The following is a 19,986-nucleotide window of genomic DNA, read 5'->3' on the forward strand; positions in this document are numbered from 1 at the left end:
TTAATATAGGATCTGTGCACCAGAGCCACAGGGCACGAAGAAGGGATAAGCTCTAACTTAAAGTAATGATCACTGACATGGCCAATGGGGAGGATCCACATTCTTTGGAGCTTTTTATCTTCCTTCTACCACATCACTGAGTCACAGGAATGGGTCCAGAATTTACCACTTTTAGATGGGTAACAAAGAGTTAAAACAGATAAGATTAAAAATTGGAAAAAAAAGTCAAAGATGAAAAAAAATGGAATTTATGGAGGTCAAAGAGTGCAGATCAATTAATTTTGTGCTTGATTTATGTATTACAGAAATGAAGCTACTCTTTGGAATAAAACATTTATTACTGCTAACTTAGTGCATTTCAGAAACTGTAAGCCAATTATTTTTTTAACATGAAATTAGTGTGGGCAAACTTGTTTTCCTGCTACTCCATTCTTTGGCTTAATTAGTATGTTAATGACTACTACCAGGACTTGGCCCAGCACAGCAGCTATTTATATCCTTTGCAAGTTGTTGGAGTAAGCATTACTTTTATTTACTATTTATTTTTCTTAGCGCTAACTTCTGATGTTTGACATGCAACCTTCCATGAATACATGCTGATTATTTCCTTTACATGTTCAGAATGGTCTTGTATATCTTCCTCACATTTCCATTATTCATCCATAACCCACTGCCTTCCCTTGGCCTGGCAGCAAAGGAAAGAATGTGTCCTCTGAAGTTTTAATCATGTGTTTATGCTCTTCACCATCATCCCATTATCAATTACTCTCTCTCCCTTCTGCCCCAGCACAGACCATCACACTTCTTAAAACCCATTTTCTCCACACCACAAGTTAATTGTTGAAGTAGCTTGGGATGAGTAGGCCTACGTCAATGACCTGGGAACTCCTATAATTATGGCCTGGGACTGAGACTTTTTTAATTCATTCCTTTTTTTTTCCATGGGGGGAGGGGGTGGTGGGAAGAGAGTTCTGGGCAGCACTGGCAAGACCAGCATTTATTGCCCATCCTCAACTGCCCCTTGAGAAGGTAGTGGTGACAACTGAGTGGCTTGCTAGACCATTTCGAAGAGCATTCAGAAGTTAAACACAAGGGGGTGGGTCTGGAGTGACATATTGTCCAGACCAGATAAGAATGGCAGATTTCTTCCCCTCAAGGACAGTGGACCAGATTGTTTCTTTCAAAAAATCTGGTAGTTTCTGTGGTCTACATTACCAAGTATAGTTGTAGCTGTTTTTTTCCCAAATTCCATGATTACTGATTAATTTGAATTCCACAACTCCCATGGTGAGATTTGAACCTGGGTTTCTGAAATATTAGTTTAGGTCTCTGGGTTACTAATCTGCAAACAATTGCTGTGCTAACCACAACTCTGGGCTGGGTACGACTCCAACCAATGAGGAACTGAAGTTTCGCATTGCACCCCTGCATACATGTACTTGTGCATATGACAATAAACTTGAATTTGACTTTCAATTTGCTTTCTTTCCCAGATCAAAGACCCCAGATGTCCATATTGGCTATATAAATTCTTCATCAATTCGCTCTCTCTATTGTTTCATGCATGAACTCAAACACTTTCTTCAGACACACAAAGAAAAACAGAGAAATAAAGGACTGCAGATGCTGGAATCTAGATGAAAAACACAATGATGCTGGAGGAACTCAGCAGGCCAGGCAGCATCCGTGGAGAAAAACAGGTGGAGCGATCTACATCTCCCCGTTGCCAGTCACTTCAAATCCCCCTCTCACACTATCACTGATATGAGAGTCCTCGGCCTCCTCCACTGCCAGGAGAATTCCAAGCGCAAACTGGAAGAACAGCACCTCATTTTCCGTCTTGGAACCTTGCAGACTAACGGCACGAACATTGAATTCTCCCAATTTAGGTAGTCCCCACCCCCACCATGCTTCTCTTCTTCCCTTTCCTAGCCTCTTTTTTTTCAACCTTATTTTTCTTTCTGTCCTTACCTTTGACCCATCCCCACTGGTGGATCTGCTCTCCCCCTCCTCCCCCACACCTGCCTTTCACTATCTCTTACCTGCATCTACCTATCACCACCTTGTGCCCACCCCGCCTCCCCTCTTTTGTCCACCTATCACTGCTCTGTTTTTCCCTCCCATATACTGGGCTTCCCCTTTTCCTATCTTCAGTCCTGAAGAAGGGTCCTGACTCGAGACGTTGACCGCCTGCTTTCCTCCATGGATGCTGCCTGGCCTGCTGAGTTCTTCCAGCATCATCATGTTTTTCATCTTTCTTCAGACATGATTTGCCTGCAACAAATCCATGTCGGCTACAATTTCTTACTCACTCTTTTACAAATGTAAATTACTCTCACCCCAGATTGGGATCGCTGGATATCTTTCCACCAATTGCATTGCCAACCAGCATATACCAAGACGCATAAACTCTCTAACAACATATGGAACCCTCCAATTCTCGAGTATGACTCCTTTATCCAAAGAGATGTGAAAGCTCAGCTGTCACATGAATTGGTAGATGCGAGTTCAATTGTAACACTTAAGAGAAGTTTGGATAGGTACATGAATGGGAGAGTTATGGAGGGCTATGGTCCGGGTGCGGGTAGATGGGACTAGGCAGAAAACCAGGCCGGCATGGACTAGATGGGCCAAAGGGCCTGTTTCTGTGCTGTAGTGCTCTATGACTCTATCACCTACCTTACTTTCATCAACAGCTTAGATGTATCCCATCTAGAGTGGGTGACTTTCCTGGAGTACTGCCACCATTCAAAGACCTTTTTTTTTAAACCCTACCCAATTTTACCAGCACCTCTACTGTGACATTAGCACCATCCGCTACCTTTGCGAAGATAGAACCTCAGCCATTCCCACAGCTTCTAGAAGATGTTTTTTCCTCTTTCATTCCCGATCAGCCTCATCTTTCCTTTGATAATCTGTATGTTTATAAAGAACTTTAACATCCCATATTCTTCCAAGATCATACCATCACCCAAAATTTCTGCAAGAGAAGCCATCTGTTTCCTGTGGAACAGCTGGCACCTTACCCCAGTGCAGAAGATCAGGACTCCCATCTAGGCATATTTGAACACATCAATCACAAACCTCCACACAGCCAGTAGAGACCAGCGCACTCTGATGCAGCAATACAGTCAGCAGTTACACAGGGGAACCTGATGTCTGAACCAGTGCCAGGTTAAACCTGGTGTAGATTCAATGCTTCCAATCATTTCAATGGGGACGAATGGGGGAGGATTAATTAATTTATAATTTAATTGTATTAATTTAAATGGGTTTAAACGCACATTTTTTTAAAAATTAGTAACTAATAGTACTTTTAATTTTAGTAGTTTTTAAATGTTTATGAATGTGATGTCAGAGACATTGACACTCAAGCCCCTTGACAGCCAGCGAGTTAACTGGCTGTCAAAGCAATTCAGTAGGATTGGTGAAAGGAAGACCTGGCATTGTGCAGGATCATGCTGATTGGGTCAAACCTGGATTCTTGTGCCAGAGAACCCTTTAAAAATAAGAATGGGTTTAGTGGGTAGGCCACCAGTGACCTTGAGCAGAGAAATTTCCTTCTATTGTTCACTTTTCTCACTGTTCAGTTATTCCTGTATCTCACTTTTCAGTTATCCTGTACATTTTCTGGGTTCTGCTTATTTTTCTACCATTTTATGAATCTGACATTTAACACAAGCCAATTTTTGTGATTTGATCATTGTCTCCATTCACCTAGGGAGCTCTAGTCATGTTTGCCTTTCTTCTCACTCTAAGAATGAGCTTCGTCTGTACCCAAAGTATCTTCTCCTTGAAGATCTCTCATTGCTCAATTATTGTGTCATGACGGTGCCTGGAGGGTGACAGAATACTCTCCATTTGCCTGGATGAATGCGGCTCCAACAACACTCAAGTAGGTCGGCACCATTCAGGACAAAGCAACCCACTTGACTGGCACCCTGTCCTTCAGTGTAAATACTTATTCCCTTCATCAGTGGTGTTCCCTGGCTGCATTGTGTGGTGTCCACAAAATGCACAATAGTTATTCATTTAGACTTCTCTGACAAGACATCCCAAATCCACAATCTCCTTCATCAAGAAAGGCTGCAGATGCAAGTTCCCTTCCAAGTCATCCAATATCATGACTTGGAAATATACCACTATCCTTTCATCACTTGGTCTAAATCCAGATATTTCCTACATAACAGTGCCATGGAAGTACCTTCACCAGAAGAACTGCAGTGGTGTAAGATGGCAGCTTAGCACTACCTCTTTAAGGGCAATTAGGGATGTGCAATAAATATTGGTCTTGCCAGTGACACCTGCATCACACAGGAAAACTAAATATAAAATCAAATTAACTTCAGAGCTGAATAATGTTCTCTTTTAGTGACCAAGGGACAACACATCATATACATTCTAAACAGGAGAATCTCAAAAGGGATTGGATATCACAGTTGCATTACTCTTCCTTTATTTTTAATTGGCTCAGATCTTTCCATCAGACAATAATAAAGACTTCTGCTTAAAATATGTGGACATATGTAACTTAAAATAGGCATATTAAAAAGTTCAATTTTTTTCTTTTACACTGGAAATCCATAAAAATGTGCATTCCAAAGTCACCACTGATTGAATCAAATTAATTAGAATAGTCAGTCAAAATCAAATCAAGTTAGCCATAGAATAGTGAGCAGCTGGGTAACCAAGAGAGGATGGTAATGTGACAGTTCAAACTGCATCACTAACTGGAAAACAAAATTCAAGCATTTCGAATCAATAGCTGAAAGCTGTAAATTTAACTTACAAACCAAAGGGCCTGTTTCTGCGCTGTATTATTCTATGACTCTATGACTAATCACTCCAAGCTGCATTTTCTAAAATTTGATATATCCAGCTTCAGAAAATTAGGTTTATAACCATCCTACAATATCTATTTTAATAATCAATAATCTCAGATTCAAAACTGCCAAAATTAAGCATGTGCTGAATGCTATTAGTGTATAATATATATAGTGAGGAATTAATAATGATTATGTCATTTTCCACTCTTTTCTACAGTGGGTATCATCATTTCTCTGACCTGGAGGTGTGCATCTGTCTCTTCCAATGCTTTCTCCACTCTTCTCTTCACTTGACCAAGAGCATGGATCTCCATGATCATTTGGTCAAGCTCATGATCGAGCTCTGACTTCCAGAAGCTGATGTCCTCTACCCTCTGCCCAATGTTGGCACTGGTGTCATTCTGTATCTTCCTTGTAAGCTGAGCTTTGTCCTGGATGAGCCTTGAGGTGTCCTCCCTGAGCTTCTCAGCACTGTGCCTGGAACAATCGGATTGCTTGTAGTTGTTGTGGTTGGCCTCCAACCATTCACCTGGGGTGTATCTGCTGAAAAGGGCTATGCGATTAGAGGTTCCTGGGGAGCATGGATCCATTGAAGGGCATGGGTCTATCACAGAGCAAGGATTCACTACTGGGCAGTTTATTGGTGGTCGTGGAGTAATTGCCGGACATGAATGCATCACAGGGTACGAAGGCACGGGGCAGTTGATAATGGGACCCCCGCTCACCGTTGCGCAGGAGGTCATTGGTGGATACGAGGTCATCACAGGGTACTGCCTCCCACACAGGTTCTTAGTATAGGGTGCAAGAGTGGTGTTGACACCTGCAACCTTGTAATAGGTGCTCGGTCTCCATGGCAAGTTAACGCTACTGCACCTGGTTTCCAGATCTGTTGTACAACATCTGCCATACATGGTGGCTACAGTGCCTACAAAATAAATGGACTCCTATTAGCTTGGAACTATGATAAACAGTTTTTGATTTGAACAGAAGACTAAGGCATCGAAACCTTGATTTTTTTTAAATAAAGCAGAAAAAAGCTATTCACGTCAAACTACAAAGCGCTATGCAATATCTAGTCAACCCAACTAAAAGGTTAGTGCATCGGATCTTGAGCACATATAATTAATGACATAATATGGTTATCATAAAACTTTCTTACGACGCATTATGACATGCACGACATCATAAAGCTAGCTATTATAAAGTGGTCCATCATGTAGCTCTCGAAATAACCAAGACATACATTACTGACATCATCCTTGCAATTAAAACGGTAGCGGGTCTTGTCTATGGGACGCCTGAGGTGAATTGCACCCATCGCGGGTAGCAGCGTGGAACGTGTGTTATTTTTGTTAAGAAACAAAAATATTGCACTGAAACATAAAAGGGGTGTCCGTGCCTCACGGAGAACCACTTCCGAGTTAACGGCTTCTTGTAACCCCTGAGCTCACACGCGTTTTGCTGCATCTTAGTTTATCCCAGTCCCATGTAAGAGAGCAGCGCTGCCGCTTGTGCTTGCGCTCCGCAGCGCGCATCTCAATGCAACTGTGCACTGGATCAGGGCACCAGGCGGTTGCCAGGGACGCCGCAACATCCCGGACCCTTAGCAACGGAGTCAGCTGCTGGTGCAGAGGTTGTGCGCTGGGGGCTGAGAGGCCTCCAGGAACCGAAACCAGCCCGAAAACATCGCCTACTCGAGTCAGGGGTCCATCTTGCTCCTCCATGTTGACGCCTGCTGTGGTGATTGCAGCCTATGAGAGATGACTTGATTCCAATCAGATGATTGATGCAAAGGGGTAAATGTGCGTCATCCATCCTACTTAATCATACATTAAACCTTCCCCCCCCCCACCCCACCCCATCCCCTTTTTAATCTTGAGCATTTTGCAACAGTCACATTGCAGCTTCTGGGCAACATTTTGAAGTATTCACTGCATGTATTTTGTGGGATTTCTGATCCCCTCCCCACAGTTTAAGGTGCACATCTACTGCATTTTCTGCCTGACGTGTTTTTCTGTTTATCTCCTGTTACCACTCCAGCTTAGTCTAAACGTCACCGCCCTCTCCCTCCAACCTGCTCCTCTAAGATTCCATTGCTCTCCAAGTACAATTCAGAGTTCAATTAAGAGGCGACCCTATCCCAGACTCCCTTGTAACGTGAAAGTGCTCTATTCGCTAAAAAGGAAAGAAGCTATAACTGCAGCAATCATTTCAGCCGCCTCTATTTACCCGGGCCGGGGGAGCTAAAGGTTATTTAGGAAAGGTTGCAATGTCAATTCTTATTTCACGTGAAAAAGTATCATAAAAACCATTGCCCTAAAATACTAATCTGATGGCACAGTGTAATAATAGGTAAGTGATGGTCAGTATCTTTCCTGATAAAGCGATCTTGTTTGAATTAGTAAATGAATTGAACAGCCTATGCGGATCTTCGAATTCACTTAATATGAAGCGTGCCCGGTTCTCAAGGATATCATCAATTATTATCGTGTAATCAACACCTCCTTCCTCACCCCACCACACGCACAAAACACAATTACAATAATCTTTTTGTAATACTTGGTCTTTATCACACAGAAATAACGTTTGTGCCAACTTTTACTTCCAGAGGAGCTCTGAATACAGATATGGCTGAGTTCAGCCATTTCCCACTCTGTTCCCCTTTTCCTTCATATCTTTCTAATACCCAACCAACAGAGTCAGCACACAGCAGAGACTGGTAGAGTTAACATTTCAGAAACATGCTAATCACAACAGCGCAGACGTTAGACACAAAGGTTAATTGAAAATTAGAATCAAAGAAAGCTTGTAGAGAATGGATTAGTTTGACTGTAAACTCTGAGATTATGGTGGAATGTTTTCATGGATTGATCCTGATCAGAGCCCTGGAAAAAGCATGTTAGGTCATTACCCACAATGTCTTCTGCAAAACATATCCGATTTGGTTACGCATTTTATCTTCAAAAGTTTGACCAAATAGTCACAGAAATTTCTTCTGTGTGGAAAGATCACATCCAGCATTTTCAGATTGCAGACAAACTGGATTAACTCCTTCCACTGCCAGTAGGATCATGGCAATGGGCCAGAAATTATTGCCTGTGGAACAATGAAGTGTGAATGCCTAAATTGAGTCTTTTCAAATTCTGCATAGCTGTGTGGGTCCAAGTGAATTTGGCCGGCCTAGATCAAAGTGTATAACCATTCTGGACACAGCTTTGTTTAGTGTAACTGCAGGGCTCTTTTGATGCCACCATATAGTCGATAATAGTTGGCTATTCCTGTCTTTAGGTGGCTGATTTACAATGCCTAACAAAGAAACCTGATGTACAAAAACAAAATCCTGATGCAATTACACGAATAGGTGTTAATCTAATTCACTTTCTGAAAGGCAAAGTTATGACCGCCCTGGACGTAGTATTTGCCTTCACACTGGGGGGAGGTTATTAGGAGGAGGACTTTCATGTTACCTCTGTACATGCTAACTTTCCTTTCTCCAAAACATCAAAAGCATCTTGGCTTATTTAATGATTAAGTTTTCTCTTTGTGGTTCCATGCAAAGATTTGGCAGATTGCATGTACTAATTTGGAGACAGCCCTCTGAGTTTCAATGTCATCCTCAGAACAGTCAGCGTCCAGTTTCTCATATCTTCTATCAATAGTCCCCTCTGTTTACTTTGATGATGTCCAGGTGTGCCAAGCAGACTGAGGTCCTTCTGCTTATTGGTAACCTTGTGGTGATGACAATGATGGCATCTGCAGTCAGCACTGCAACCTAACTATTCATCATAACTTACAATTTCTATCTCATCAGTACAAGACTATTATTAGGATAGCATATCCATAGACATTTTGTCCTTTGTTCTGTAACTTTATAAAGATGCTATTTGGTGCAGAAAAGCAGCAAGTCTTCTGTATTTCCATTGGCTTCACTTCTAATAATGTGGCTTGATTATCTGTGGTAGTAAATATGGTTCTTACAATTCCTGTAGGCGCTTTGAATTCTCTTAGGAAAAAGATATTGACATTGCAGTAATGTACCTGCAAACACTGTTGCTGGCAGTGTAGTCATCAGTTCTTTGTAATCGAGTCTGGAGTATCAGTTGGCGTACATGTCACCAAGTTCCAAAGATGACCATGGCAATTCATGAAATGAGCAAGGACTGTCGATCCTCACTAAATGCTGTGAATAATATATGAGGGATTTCTGCTGTTGAACACTGATTCCTTTCTAGATGATACAATGGTGCAGTCATCTACGGCATTTCTCTGGTTGCCAGACTCTGCGATCTACTGTTATCCAGAAGATATGATATGCAGCTGTTTAGCCTCTATGGTTGACTGAATCAAGGTGCCAGACTCATATAGTGATCTTAGCTTCCTGGCTCCCAATCTTGGCTTCTTGTCCTTATGATGGTTTTATTTTTCCAATGTTCCCCCAAGTCAGCTGTCCTTCAGAAAGGACCCCTGGACCTGTGGTCCTCCTTTAGATCTTGTCAGTCTTCGCCATGTGCAAGATTCATTGAGAATGGGTGATGCAGAAGGAGCTGTGAAGTTGATTCCATCATAAGTTGCCTTCGCCAAGGGCAGAATCAGCAGATATTTGTGGAAAAAAAAGATTGCAGGAATAATATAAAAGAGAGATTTTCTGAATAGGTAAAGACAGAGGTAGATAAAATCTTGCAGGCAGGGTCACCAGTGAACAAAGGAAAAACTGGTGGCCATGTTGTTATTCCATGAAAGATTTAGTGCCATAAGGAGCAGAAAGCATGAGGAATATTGAGCACTGGAAATAAGGGAAAAAATAGAGTAACAGGCTAAAAATGGAAACAGCAGAAAGAAGTAAAGGATAGAAAAGGAAGAAAAGAAACTAAGTATAGAAAAGCTAAGCTGAAAAAGAAAATCAGAATACATGGCAAACACTGGGAAGAGGAAGCACCTTGAAGGTAAGCAGTAAATTATATTTTATAGTATGGCTTTGGATGAAAAAAAATTTCTGCAAACAGAAAAATGAAATAATATATACTAAAAGAAATATATAGTTTAATATTTCTACATTTCTTCTTGGACTATTTTCACAAGTGTCTATTGGAAACCTAAACTAAAATTGAACAAAATAAATATAAAACAAGAGAATAATCTGGAGAAAAATCTGTTTAAGCACAAGAACATATACTGACCAGATAGACAACTCAGTAATGTTAGTAGTCACTTATCAATTATGGCAGTCTCAGAAGTGGAGATACTTCTCATGTGCCATTGCTGACTTTGATATTCTATAGTTACAGTACACTCAGTGCTATGTAACCCAAGCTGCTGAAGCAGCTTTATGATGTTACTTTGTCTTTATGATGTCATACCCAATGGACGTCTAATATTTTTATCTTAATTTCCATGGGTATTTCATTTCTGATATTATGTCAGATCAACCACAATCGAATCAAATAGGTCTGAGAGGCTGCCTTATCTACTTTTATTTCTTTTTCCCAAAGGATAAACAGAAATACTCCTTGAAGATGTAAATTGGGGATAAAATTACTCTGAATATTAGTGCACGTATCTTACTTGATATGGTTGTTTTATGCTTGAGCTAATTTTGTCCATACTCACATAATTGATTGTGGGGTAGAGAAAAGCAATGACAAAGCACAGGCTCAAAGCATCAATTTAAGGATTTACCAAAAGTGACATTTTAATTTCAAACAGATAAGTAGAAATGGCTCCTTCTTATGAGCTGGAATTTTAACCATGGAGGCAGTGAAGAAGTGTGGATAAAGAACACAAATGGCAAGGAGAAATAGGAAGAATGTGTTTTCATACAGTGCTCTTCGCATCTTCAAGCCATTTGAAAGCATTTTGTCACTAACTAAATATTTCTAAGCTGTAAACACTGCTATTAAAACATGGTAGCTAATTTATGCACAAGATCATGTAATTAATATCAATAAATGATCAGTTACTCTGTTTTTGATAATGTTGAATGAGGGATAAATGTTGGCCAGGACATCAGAGGAACTCCCCTGCTATTGAACAAATAGTGCTATGTGTCCTTTTGTGCCCATTTGAATAACAAACTTGATTTAACATATTGTCCCATAGAGAAAATCTCTGTTAACGCAGCACACTGTCAGTACTGTGCTAAAGAGTCAGAAAATTATGCATATACACAAACAGAGCAAGAAGTTGCAGACTGCCTTAGTGGTCATTCATCTTAGCACAGCACTCATCTTCATTTACTTAACAGACATAGAACAATACAGCACAGGAACAGGCCCTTCAGCCTACAATGTTGTGCCAAACTAATTAATCTAATGATGCCTAATTAAACTAATCCCTTCTGCCTGCACAGTGTCCATATCCCTCCATTCTCTGCATGTGCCTATCTTAGAGCCTCTTAGACACTTCTATCGTGTCTGCCTCCACCATCACCCCTGGCAGCACATTCCAGGCACCCACCACTCTCTGTGTGTAAAAATAAACTTGCCCCGCACATCTCCTTTGAACTCTGCCCCTCTCAACTTAAATGCATTCCTTCTAGTATTAGACATTTCGACCCTGGGAAAAAGATACCAGCTGTCTACTCTATCTATACCTCCCATAATTTTATAAACTTCTATCAGGTCTCCCCTCAACCTCTGCCACTCCAGAGAAAACAACCTTAGTTTGTTCAACCTCTCATTATGCCACATGCCCTCTAATCCAGGCAGCATCCTGGTAAACCTCTTCTGCACCCTCTCCAAAGCTTCCACATCTTTCCTCTAATGGGGCAACCAGAATTGAATGCAATACTCCAGATGTGGCCTAACCAAAGTTATAAAGCTGCAACATAACTTCCTGACTCTTGAACTCAATGCCTTGACTAATAGAGGCAAGCACCCTTCTTTACCACCCTATCAACTTGTGTGGGCACTTTCAGGGAACTATGGACTTGGACCCAAAGATCCCTCTGTACATCAATGTTGTTAAGATGGAGGGACAAATATGGCAATAAACTGGTTTTAACCATTCAGCATTAGATTTTACAGGACCACATAAAGACCATGATCAGGTTCTGCTTTGAAAACTGTAAACCCTCCACTCTCCCCAGTTCTAAGGAAGGGTTATTGACCTGAAACGTTAACTGGGTTGCCTTTCCATAGATGTTACTTGGCAGGCTGAGCTCTTCCAGCATTTCTGCTTTTGTTTCAGATTCTCGCACCTGTCGGTTTATTTGTTTTCCATCAGGTTCTATTGTCTGCCAAAACAGCCATCCCTCTGTATTAAAATGGAGTGCAGTGACACCCTCTGCCTGATATCTTTATTCAACTACCAAGTACTTAAACACTTCCAGCTGTTCCCTTCAACTTCACATCTAGTAACAAGTACAAGAAGCTCACAGTGCAGTTGCTGCAAAGCTTGAGACCATCTATTTAGCTGTTATTGCTGCAACACCACCGCCCCCCACTCCCCATTTCATCTTCTATAACGAGCCAGACTTTTCCCTCTGCTTCCCCTTCTTGGCCCTGAACACAAACCTTTCTCTGCTTTCTCCCTTCATGCCCTTTCCATGTTCATCTTATCTCACCACTTCTTCTCTCACTATGATATTACTAAAGTTCTCTTCCTGGCTACAGTGCTAGCTGACCTACCTTCAAGTATTGTTCCTCTTTGTTCCATGTCCTCTATAACCCATCCCTGACCCTTCCCCAGCTGATGTCAACACCATCCCTTGTGACTGTGATTGTCGTGCATTTCCTCTTCCTGTATTTCTTGTCCTCCTGGCAACTTTTGAGATGGTTGAATGACACCATCCTGCTTCAAAACTTCTACCAAACCAAACCATCCTCTTTCAAAGCTTCTCCTCCATTGACAGATTAAGTGGTGTGGCATTACTCAGTTCCACTCAGCTAATCAATTAATGTCAGATAATGGGTTCTATTCTAGCCCACAGACCATTAGCCCTGAAAATACCCAAATCTTTGTCTCTCTATTCTTCAGTTATATGTTGCTTCTTGGTGACATCATCTATAGACATGTCACCAGGTTGCATTTGTCTTACCCAACCACCAACTCTGCCCACCTCTCCACTGCCTCTATGTTGTCAGTCTGTTTGGCTGGCAACTGGTCTTGTTTGAGTCATAATTTTCACCAAACTGAAAGGATCGCATTCATTAATATCAGTCCTAACCACAAACCCCATTTTACTCACCAAATGTTCTAGCCTCTTATCCACTGTCTTGGCCGAATTGGTCTCAACCCTAACATTGTATTTGACCCTGAACTAAGATTTCAAACCCATTTTCAAAGCCCATCTACATCCATCTCCATTGTATCACCTGCCAATGTTCCTCCTTCCCTTCAGTCTGCTGCTAAATCTCTCCTCAGTGTTTTTGTTTCATCAAGAATCCACTATTCAACTCTAAGCCACACTCCCTCTTCTACACTGTTTGTAAACATTATCCAAAACTCTGCAGCATGTCTCCTAAACCCTTTCATCATGTACATTAGCTCATGGTCCACGAATACCACAAATTTAAAATTCTTTTCCTCAGCTTCCATGACCACACCCATCTCTATCTCTGTAATGCTCCAATAATTACCGAGAGAAATGGAGAATATTCTTGCAGAATTGAGAATTTGATGGTGGAAAGTTTAAGCATTTGAAAAGACATTGGTAGGTGGGTTACAGAATTGAATATTTATACTTTAGGCATTTTGGTACTATTGTAGAACATGTAGGTGGACTACGTTACAGCCAACTATTCTCAACTGTAGTTGATTTGGTTTACAAGGTTATGTTAGCTGTTCTGCATCATAAAGCACATAGAATTATGGAAAATGTATGTCAGGGGCCAATCAGCCCATTGAGTCTGTGCCAGTTGAAAAAGAGCTAGTCAACAAATCCAATGCTTGATCACAGCACTTCAAGCACACATCCAAGTATTTTTTAAATGTGGTGATTGTTTCTATCTCTCCATCCTTTCAGGCAGTGAGTTCCAGATCCCAATCACCTTCTGGGTGACAAGATTTTTCCTTCATCTCCCCTGTAATCCAATTACTTTAGAATTATGCTCTTTCATATTTCACCTCTCAGGTAATGAAAATCGGTCCGTCCTGTTTACTCTATTTAGATCACTCATTATTTTATACATCTCAACTCTAAATGTATTTCCTTCATCTACTTCCCCTTTCTTTTGCACCTTCCTGCATCTTTGGTCCAGCATCTCTCCCTTTCAACGCCTTTGCTTTTCTCCTAGCCTCTCCATTTTGGGGGGCTCATTTCCTTCACTCCTGTGCTTTGCAGGAATTCCTTGCAGTTGTAGTTCTTGGGACTCAGCCTATTAACCTGCTGCTCACCATCTGTTATCCAGTCACCAGTCAATGGTGTTCCAATCCATTGATCAAAATCCTAGCAGGGTACAGTGCTGCCACAAGCACAATGCATTTCCAGTTTTCTTGATAACTATTGTTTGCTCCAGTACAAAACTTTAATTGTAATCAGCAACTGGGTGCAGTTCCCTATGTAAATATGCTGTTTGATTTTAATAATTTTGAACAGCAAGCACAGGGTATACAGGGATTTGGATAAGGGACAGTCAGGTCACAAGTATAACCAAACAAAATGGACATATTTTGGAATCTTTGGATGCATTTTTATAATATAATATTTTTATGACCTGAAATTCAATTCAGCAGAAGATAGATCCAAGGAAATCAACTACTCAGCCTACAGACAAGCATTGAGGAAGAGAATGCCTTTTCCTAAGTGCATGGTTAAGTAATTTCAGAGATTTTGTAAATCTGCTGTGAATTTATCTCAGCAAGAGGGATTGTCTGGCTTATTTTGTTACTTTCTCTGAAGAGTATGAAATCAATTCTGATTTATTGTAGGCTGCAGTCTGGTGAAAGGCTATTGAACTGAAACATAAACTCTGTTTCTCAAACCATAATCTATTGAGTGTTTCCAGTATTTTTTGTCTTTATTGAGAATTTGACAATCCAAAGTATTTTGCTTTACATTCCATTTATTCATAAGTGAAGGTAAAAAAAAACCTTGTTCTGAGGACTCTTTGTTCTGGGTGCCTTCTTTCAGAAGATGGCTGGTGATATAGAGAGGGAAATGTGTTCAAAAGGAGGGAGCTATCCAGTTCCCTCCACAAATGGTATCCATGCTAGAATTATGTTATGTGACAAGATAGCAGGCAACATCAGTAATCTCCTAATTGTCGTTTAGAGAGAGGCTGATTTGAAGTCAAAGATAATAATAGGGGAGACCTGGTTTCTATTTAACAATTGTATACTTCTTTAAAAATCACAGTGAATTATTCTCAAGAGTTTACTTCTCCACCCCCCCCCCCCCCCCACCCACCCACTCCCACCCCGAGGACCTTCCACTGTCCCCGCCATAGGTGCAACACCATCTCCATCCAGGGACTCAAAGAGTCCTTTCAGGTGAGACAGAAATTCACCTGCACCTCCCTTAAATATCGTCTACTACATTCAGTGCTCCAAGTGTGGCCTCCTCTACATTGGTGAGACCAAACGCAGACTAGGTGACCGTTTTGCAGAACACCTGCGCTCTGTTTGTAACCGCGATCTGCATCTCCCCGTTGCCAGTCACTTCAACTCCCCCTCCCACACTATCACTGATATGTCCGTTGTTGGCCTCCTCCACTGCCAGGAGAATTCCAAGAGCAAAATGGAGGAACAGCACCTCATTTTCTGTCTTTGAACATTGCAGCCTAATGGCATGAATATTGGATTCTCCCACTTTAAGTAATCCCCACACCCCTTCCCCACCCCCACAGTCCCCCAACCTTGCCTCTTCTTTTCATCTCTTTCCTAGCCTCTCTTTTATCTACCCCCGTTTTTTCCTCTTCTTACTTTTGACCCACCCCCCGGTGGATCTGCTCTCCCCTCCTCCCCCCTCACCTGCCTATCGCTATCTCTCACCTGCATCTACCTATCACCACCTTGTGCCCACCCCACCTCCCCTCTTTTGTCCACCTATCACTGCTCTGCTTTTCCCTCCTATATATTGGGCTTCCCCTGTTCCTATCTTCAGTCCTGAAGAAGGGTCCTGACCCGTAACGCTGACCGCCTGCTTCTCTCCACAGATGCTGCCTGGCCTGCCGAGTTCCTCCAGCATCATTGTGTTTTTCATCTAGATTCCAGCATCTGCAGTCCTTTGTTTCTCTATTCTCAACAGTTATTGATTTGCTTTTCAAGGTTGAGTTATATAAATTATTCTCATCAGTGAGCGCATGGAATGGTATAAACTTTATGACATACGAGGTCCATCAGCCCATTATGTCCTTGCTATTTCAAATAGAGTTCCTGAAAAAGAAGAGGTGACCAATTGTTTTCCAATTTTATGCACCAGTTGACTCAGACCCAAATCTTCTACCACCAATGATAGAGAAATAGGGAGGGAAGGGTTAGATAGATCTTAGAGCAGGATAAAATGTCAACACAACATTGTGGGCCGAAGGGCCTGTACTGTGCTGTAGTGTTCTATGTTCTATTGTCATTTAAGTATTCTCATGGGAGTTTTACTATCCTTCACATTGCTTGTTTCTGATTGACAGTCAGTAAATACTGCCAAGATACCATCAACCAAAACCACAAGCCCTCATGTATCTATTTGGTAACAATTGCAGGAAATGCATCCGGTTCAACAGACTGTTAGATGAATCCCATCTGCTACAAGGACACCTGTAGCCAGCAGGTAGTTTGTGTTGGTGTACACAGTGATTCAACAGTCAGCTGTGCATGAAATTTGGTTTCATCCTCTTAAAGTTGAGGTGCATTACCAATCAATTCTGCTATTGGACTGGAGTGACACAGAGGACTACCATCATCAGTTTCTCAGAACTTAAATGAGGTTGGGAACAAAGTCATTTGTGGTTGGTCCACAGACTCTAGCCTGTACCCTCAGTTTCCGTAATTTTAATTTTTCCATGTTCATTCCTTTGGCATTAAAAAGAATGGGTTCAAAAGTGTTTTTAGTCTTGAAGCAGCTGTTAGGTTTTGGTTATTCAATTAAATTTGATTTGTACACATTTTTCATTCTCATTAGCAGTACGATATTTGTATCTGTCCTAATTGGCACCTGTTAATGAAAAGATGTCATAAAATTAGAAACTAAAGAACACATTTTCAATTGTGCTTTAAACCCTGCAGTAGCCATTCAAGTCCAACCTATATCAATAATGGATAACCTGCACATAATTATTCCGAGTGACCTCTACCCAATATGTTTATTGGGAAAGTTAAGGATTGCAGTGATGATCTTTGATGGTTTGAACACAGAACATAGAACATTACATCACAATACGGGCCCTTCGGCCCACAATGTTGTGCCAACCTTTTAGCCTACTCTAAGATCAATCTAACCATTCACTCCCAGATACCCCGCCATTTTTCTATCATCCATGTGCCTATCTAAGAGTCTTTTAAATATTCCTAATGTATCTGCCTCTACCAGCACCCCTAGCAGTGCGTTCCACGCACTCACCACTCTGTGTAAAAAAAAAACTTATCTTGGATACGTCCCCTGTAGTTTCATCCATTCACCTTAAAATTATGTCCCCTCGTGTTAGCCATTTCCGCCTTGGGAAAAAGTCTCTGGCTGTCCACTTGATCAATGCCTCTTATCATCTTGTACACCTCTATCACGTCACCTCTCATCCTCCTTCTCTCCAAAGAGAAAAGCCCTAGCTCACTCAACCAATCCTCATCAGACATTCTCTCCAATCCAGACAACATCCTGGTAAATCTCCTCTGCACACTCTCTAAAGCTTCTACATCCTTCCTATAGTGACGTGACCAGAATTGAACACAATATTCTAAGTGTGGTCTAACCAGGGTTTTACAGAGCTGCAATATTACCTTGTAGCTCTTGAACTCAATCCCCTGACCAATGAAGGCCAACACACCATATGCCTTCTTAACAACCCTATCAACCTGTGCAGCAACCTTGAGGGATCTGTGGACTTGGACCCAAGATCCCTCTGTTCCTCCACACTGCTAAGAATCCTGCCATTACCCCTGTATTCTGCCTTCGAATTCGACCTTTCAAAGTGAATCACTTCACACTTTTCCGGGTTGAACTCCAGCTGCCACTTCTCAGCCCAGCTTTGCATCCTATACCATTGTAACCCTCAACAACCTTTTACACTATCCACAACACCACCGTGTCATCTGCAAACTTACTAACCCACCCTTCCACTTCCTCACCCAAGTTATTTATAAAAATCACAAAGAGCAGGGGTCCCAGAACAGATCTCTGTGGAACACCACTGATTACCAACCTCCAGGCAGAACACGCTCCACTTACAACCACCCTCTGCCTCTATGGACAAGCCAATTCTGAATCCACACAGCCAAATTTCCCTGGATCCTATGCCTCCTGACCTTCTGAATGAGCCTATCATGGGGAACCTTACCAAACGCCTTACTAAAGTCCACGTACACCACACCCACTGCTCTACCCTCAACAATGTGTTTTGTCACATCCTCAAAGAATTCAGTCGGGCTCGTGAGGCATGACCTGCCCCTCACAAAGCCATGCTGACTATCCCTAATCAGACTGTGCTTCTCCAAATGCCCATAAATCCTGTCCCTAAGAATCTTTTCCAATAATTTGCCCACCACTGAAGTAAGACTCACTGGTCTATAATTCCCAGGGTTGTCCCTACTCCCTTTCTTGAACAAAGGAACAACATTTGCGACCCTCCAATCATCTGGCACTACTGTGGCCAGTGAGGACACAAAGATCATTGCCATGGGCTCAGAAATCTCTTCTGTTGCTTCCCGTAGTATCCTGGGATATATCCCGTCTGGCCCCGGGGACTTATCTATCCTAATGTTTTTCAAAAGTTCCAGCACATCCTTCCTGGACACACCTACCAAATTCCACCCCATCCACACCTTTTGCACTCAAGAGGTGCCGATCTATATTAGGGAAGTTGAAATCACCTATGACAACAACCATGTTATTTGTGCACCTTTCCAAAATCTGCCTCCCAATCTGTTCCTCAGTGTCTCTGTTGCTACTGGGGGGTCCATAGAATACTCCCAATAGAGTGAATGCTCCCTTCCTGTTTCTGACCTCCACCCAGAAGTAGACAATCCCTCCAGGACATCTTCCCTTTCTGCAGCTGTGATACTATCCCTGGTCAGCAAAACCACTCCCCCACCTCTTTTACCTCCCTCCCTGTCCCTTTTGAAACATCTAAACCCTGGAACATCCAGCAGCCATTCCTGCCCTTGTGACAGCTAAGTCTCTGTAATGGCCACATCATCATCGTTCCTTGTACTGACCCATGCTCTAAGTTCATCACCCTTGTTCCTAATACTTCTTACATTAAAATAGACACACTACAACCCATCAAACTGACTGCAATTTTGCCCTATCAACTGCCTCACAGTCTCTCTACACGCTGCATCAACCTGTGCACCAAATGCTGCATCCTCTGACCTAACACTCGGTTCCCATCCCCCTGCCAAACTCGTTTAAACCCTCCGCAACAGCTCTAGCAAACGTGCCCGCAAGCATATTAGTCCCCCTCCAGTTCAGGTGTAACCCGTCCCTTTTGTACACATCATATCTTCCTCAGAAGAGATCCCAATGATCGACAAATCTGAATCCCTGCCCCCTGAACTAATTTCTCAGCCACACATTCATCCGCCAAATCAACCTATTCTTAACCTCATCGGCATGTGGCACAGGCAGTAATCCAGAGGTTACTACCCTTGAGGTCCTGCTTTTCAGCTTCCTACCTAGTTCCCCATATTCACTTTTCAGGACCTCATCCATTTTCCTAGCTACATCGTTGGTACCAATGCTCACTCTCTCCCTTTAGAATGCTGTGGACCTGACCTGAGACGTCCCTGACCCTGGCAGCTGGGAGGCAACATACCATCTGGGAGTCTCTTTCACGTCCACAGAAGCTCCTGTCTGCTCCCCCAACTATAGAGTCCCCTTTCACTATTGCTCTCCTCTTCTACCCCCTTCCCTTCTGAGCCACAGAGCCAGACTCAGTACCAGCGACCTGACCACTAATTTTCTCTTGATGTGGCAAACTGAACTTGTATTAATCAAAAGTGAAGCAAGCTCAAATTCACAATTCCAACAAGCCATTGCCATTCCATCAGTAATTTCACTACCAACAGATATAAA

General features: G+C 42.1%; 1 protein-coding gene across 2 annotated transcripts in view; it reads right to left on the bottom strand.

Moving 5' to 3' along the window:
* LOC127573065 (tektin-3-like) overlaps nucleotides 1–6,660 on the bottom strand; it is a 46,297-nt gene extending 39,637 nt beyond the window's left edge. The window contains exons 1-2 of one of the 2 annotated variants that reach the window (XM_052020874.1): nucleotides 6,521–6,660; nucleotides 5,066–5,751 (exon numbers count right to left, since the gene is read on the bottom strand). In XM_052020874.1, the coding sequence (XP_051876834.1) occupies nucleotides 5,066–5,751; nucleotides 6,521–6,641 (807 nt within the window). In that variant the 5' untranslated portion in view covers nucleotides 6,642–6,660. Of the gene's footprint in view, nucleotides 1–5,065; nucleotides 5,752–6,069; nucleotides 6,201–6,520 lie in introns of those variants that run through there. The other variant, XM_052020875.1, reaches the window with a different exon arrangement.
* Nucleotides 6,661–19,986: the final 13,326 nt, after the last annotated feature.

The sequence above is a fragment of the Pristis pectinata genome, chromosome 8 (genome assembly GCF_009764475.1).
Source record: "Pristis pectinata isolate sPriPec2 chromosome 8, sPriPec2.1.pri, whole genome shotgun sequence".
Classification (NCBI taxonomy): domain Eukaryota; kingdom Metazoa; phylum Chordata; class Chondrichthyes; order Rhinopristiformes; family Pristidae; genus Pristis; species Pristis pectinata.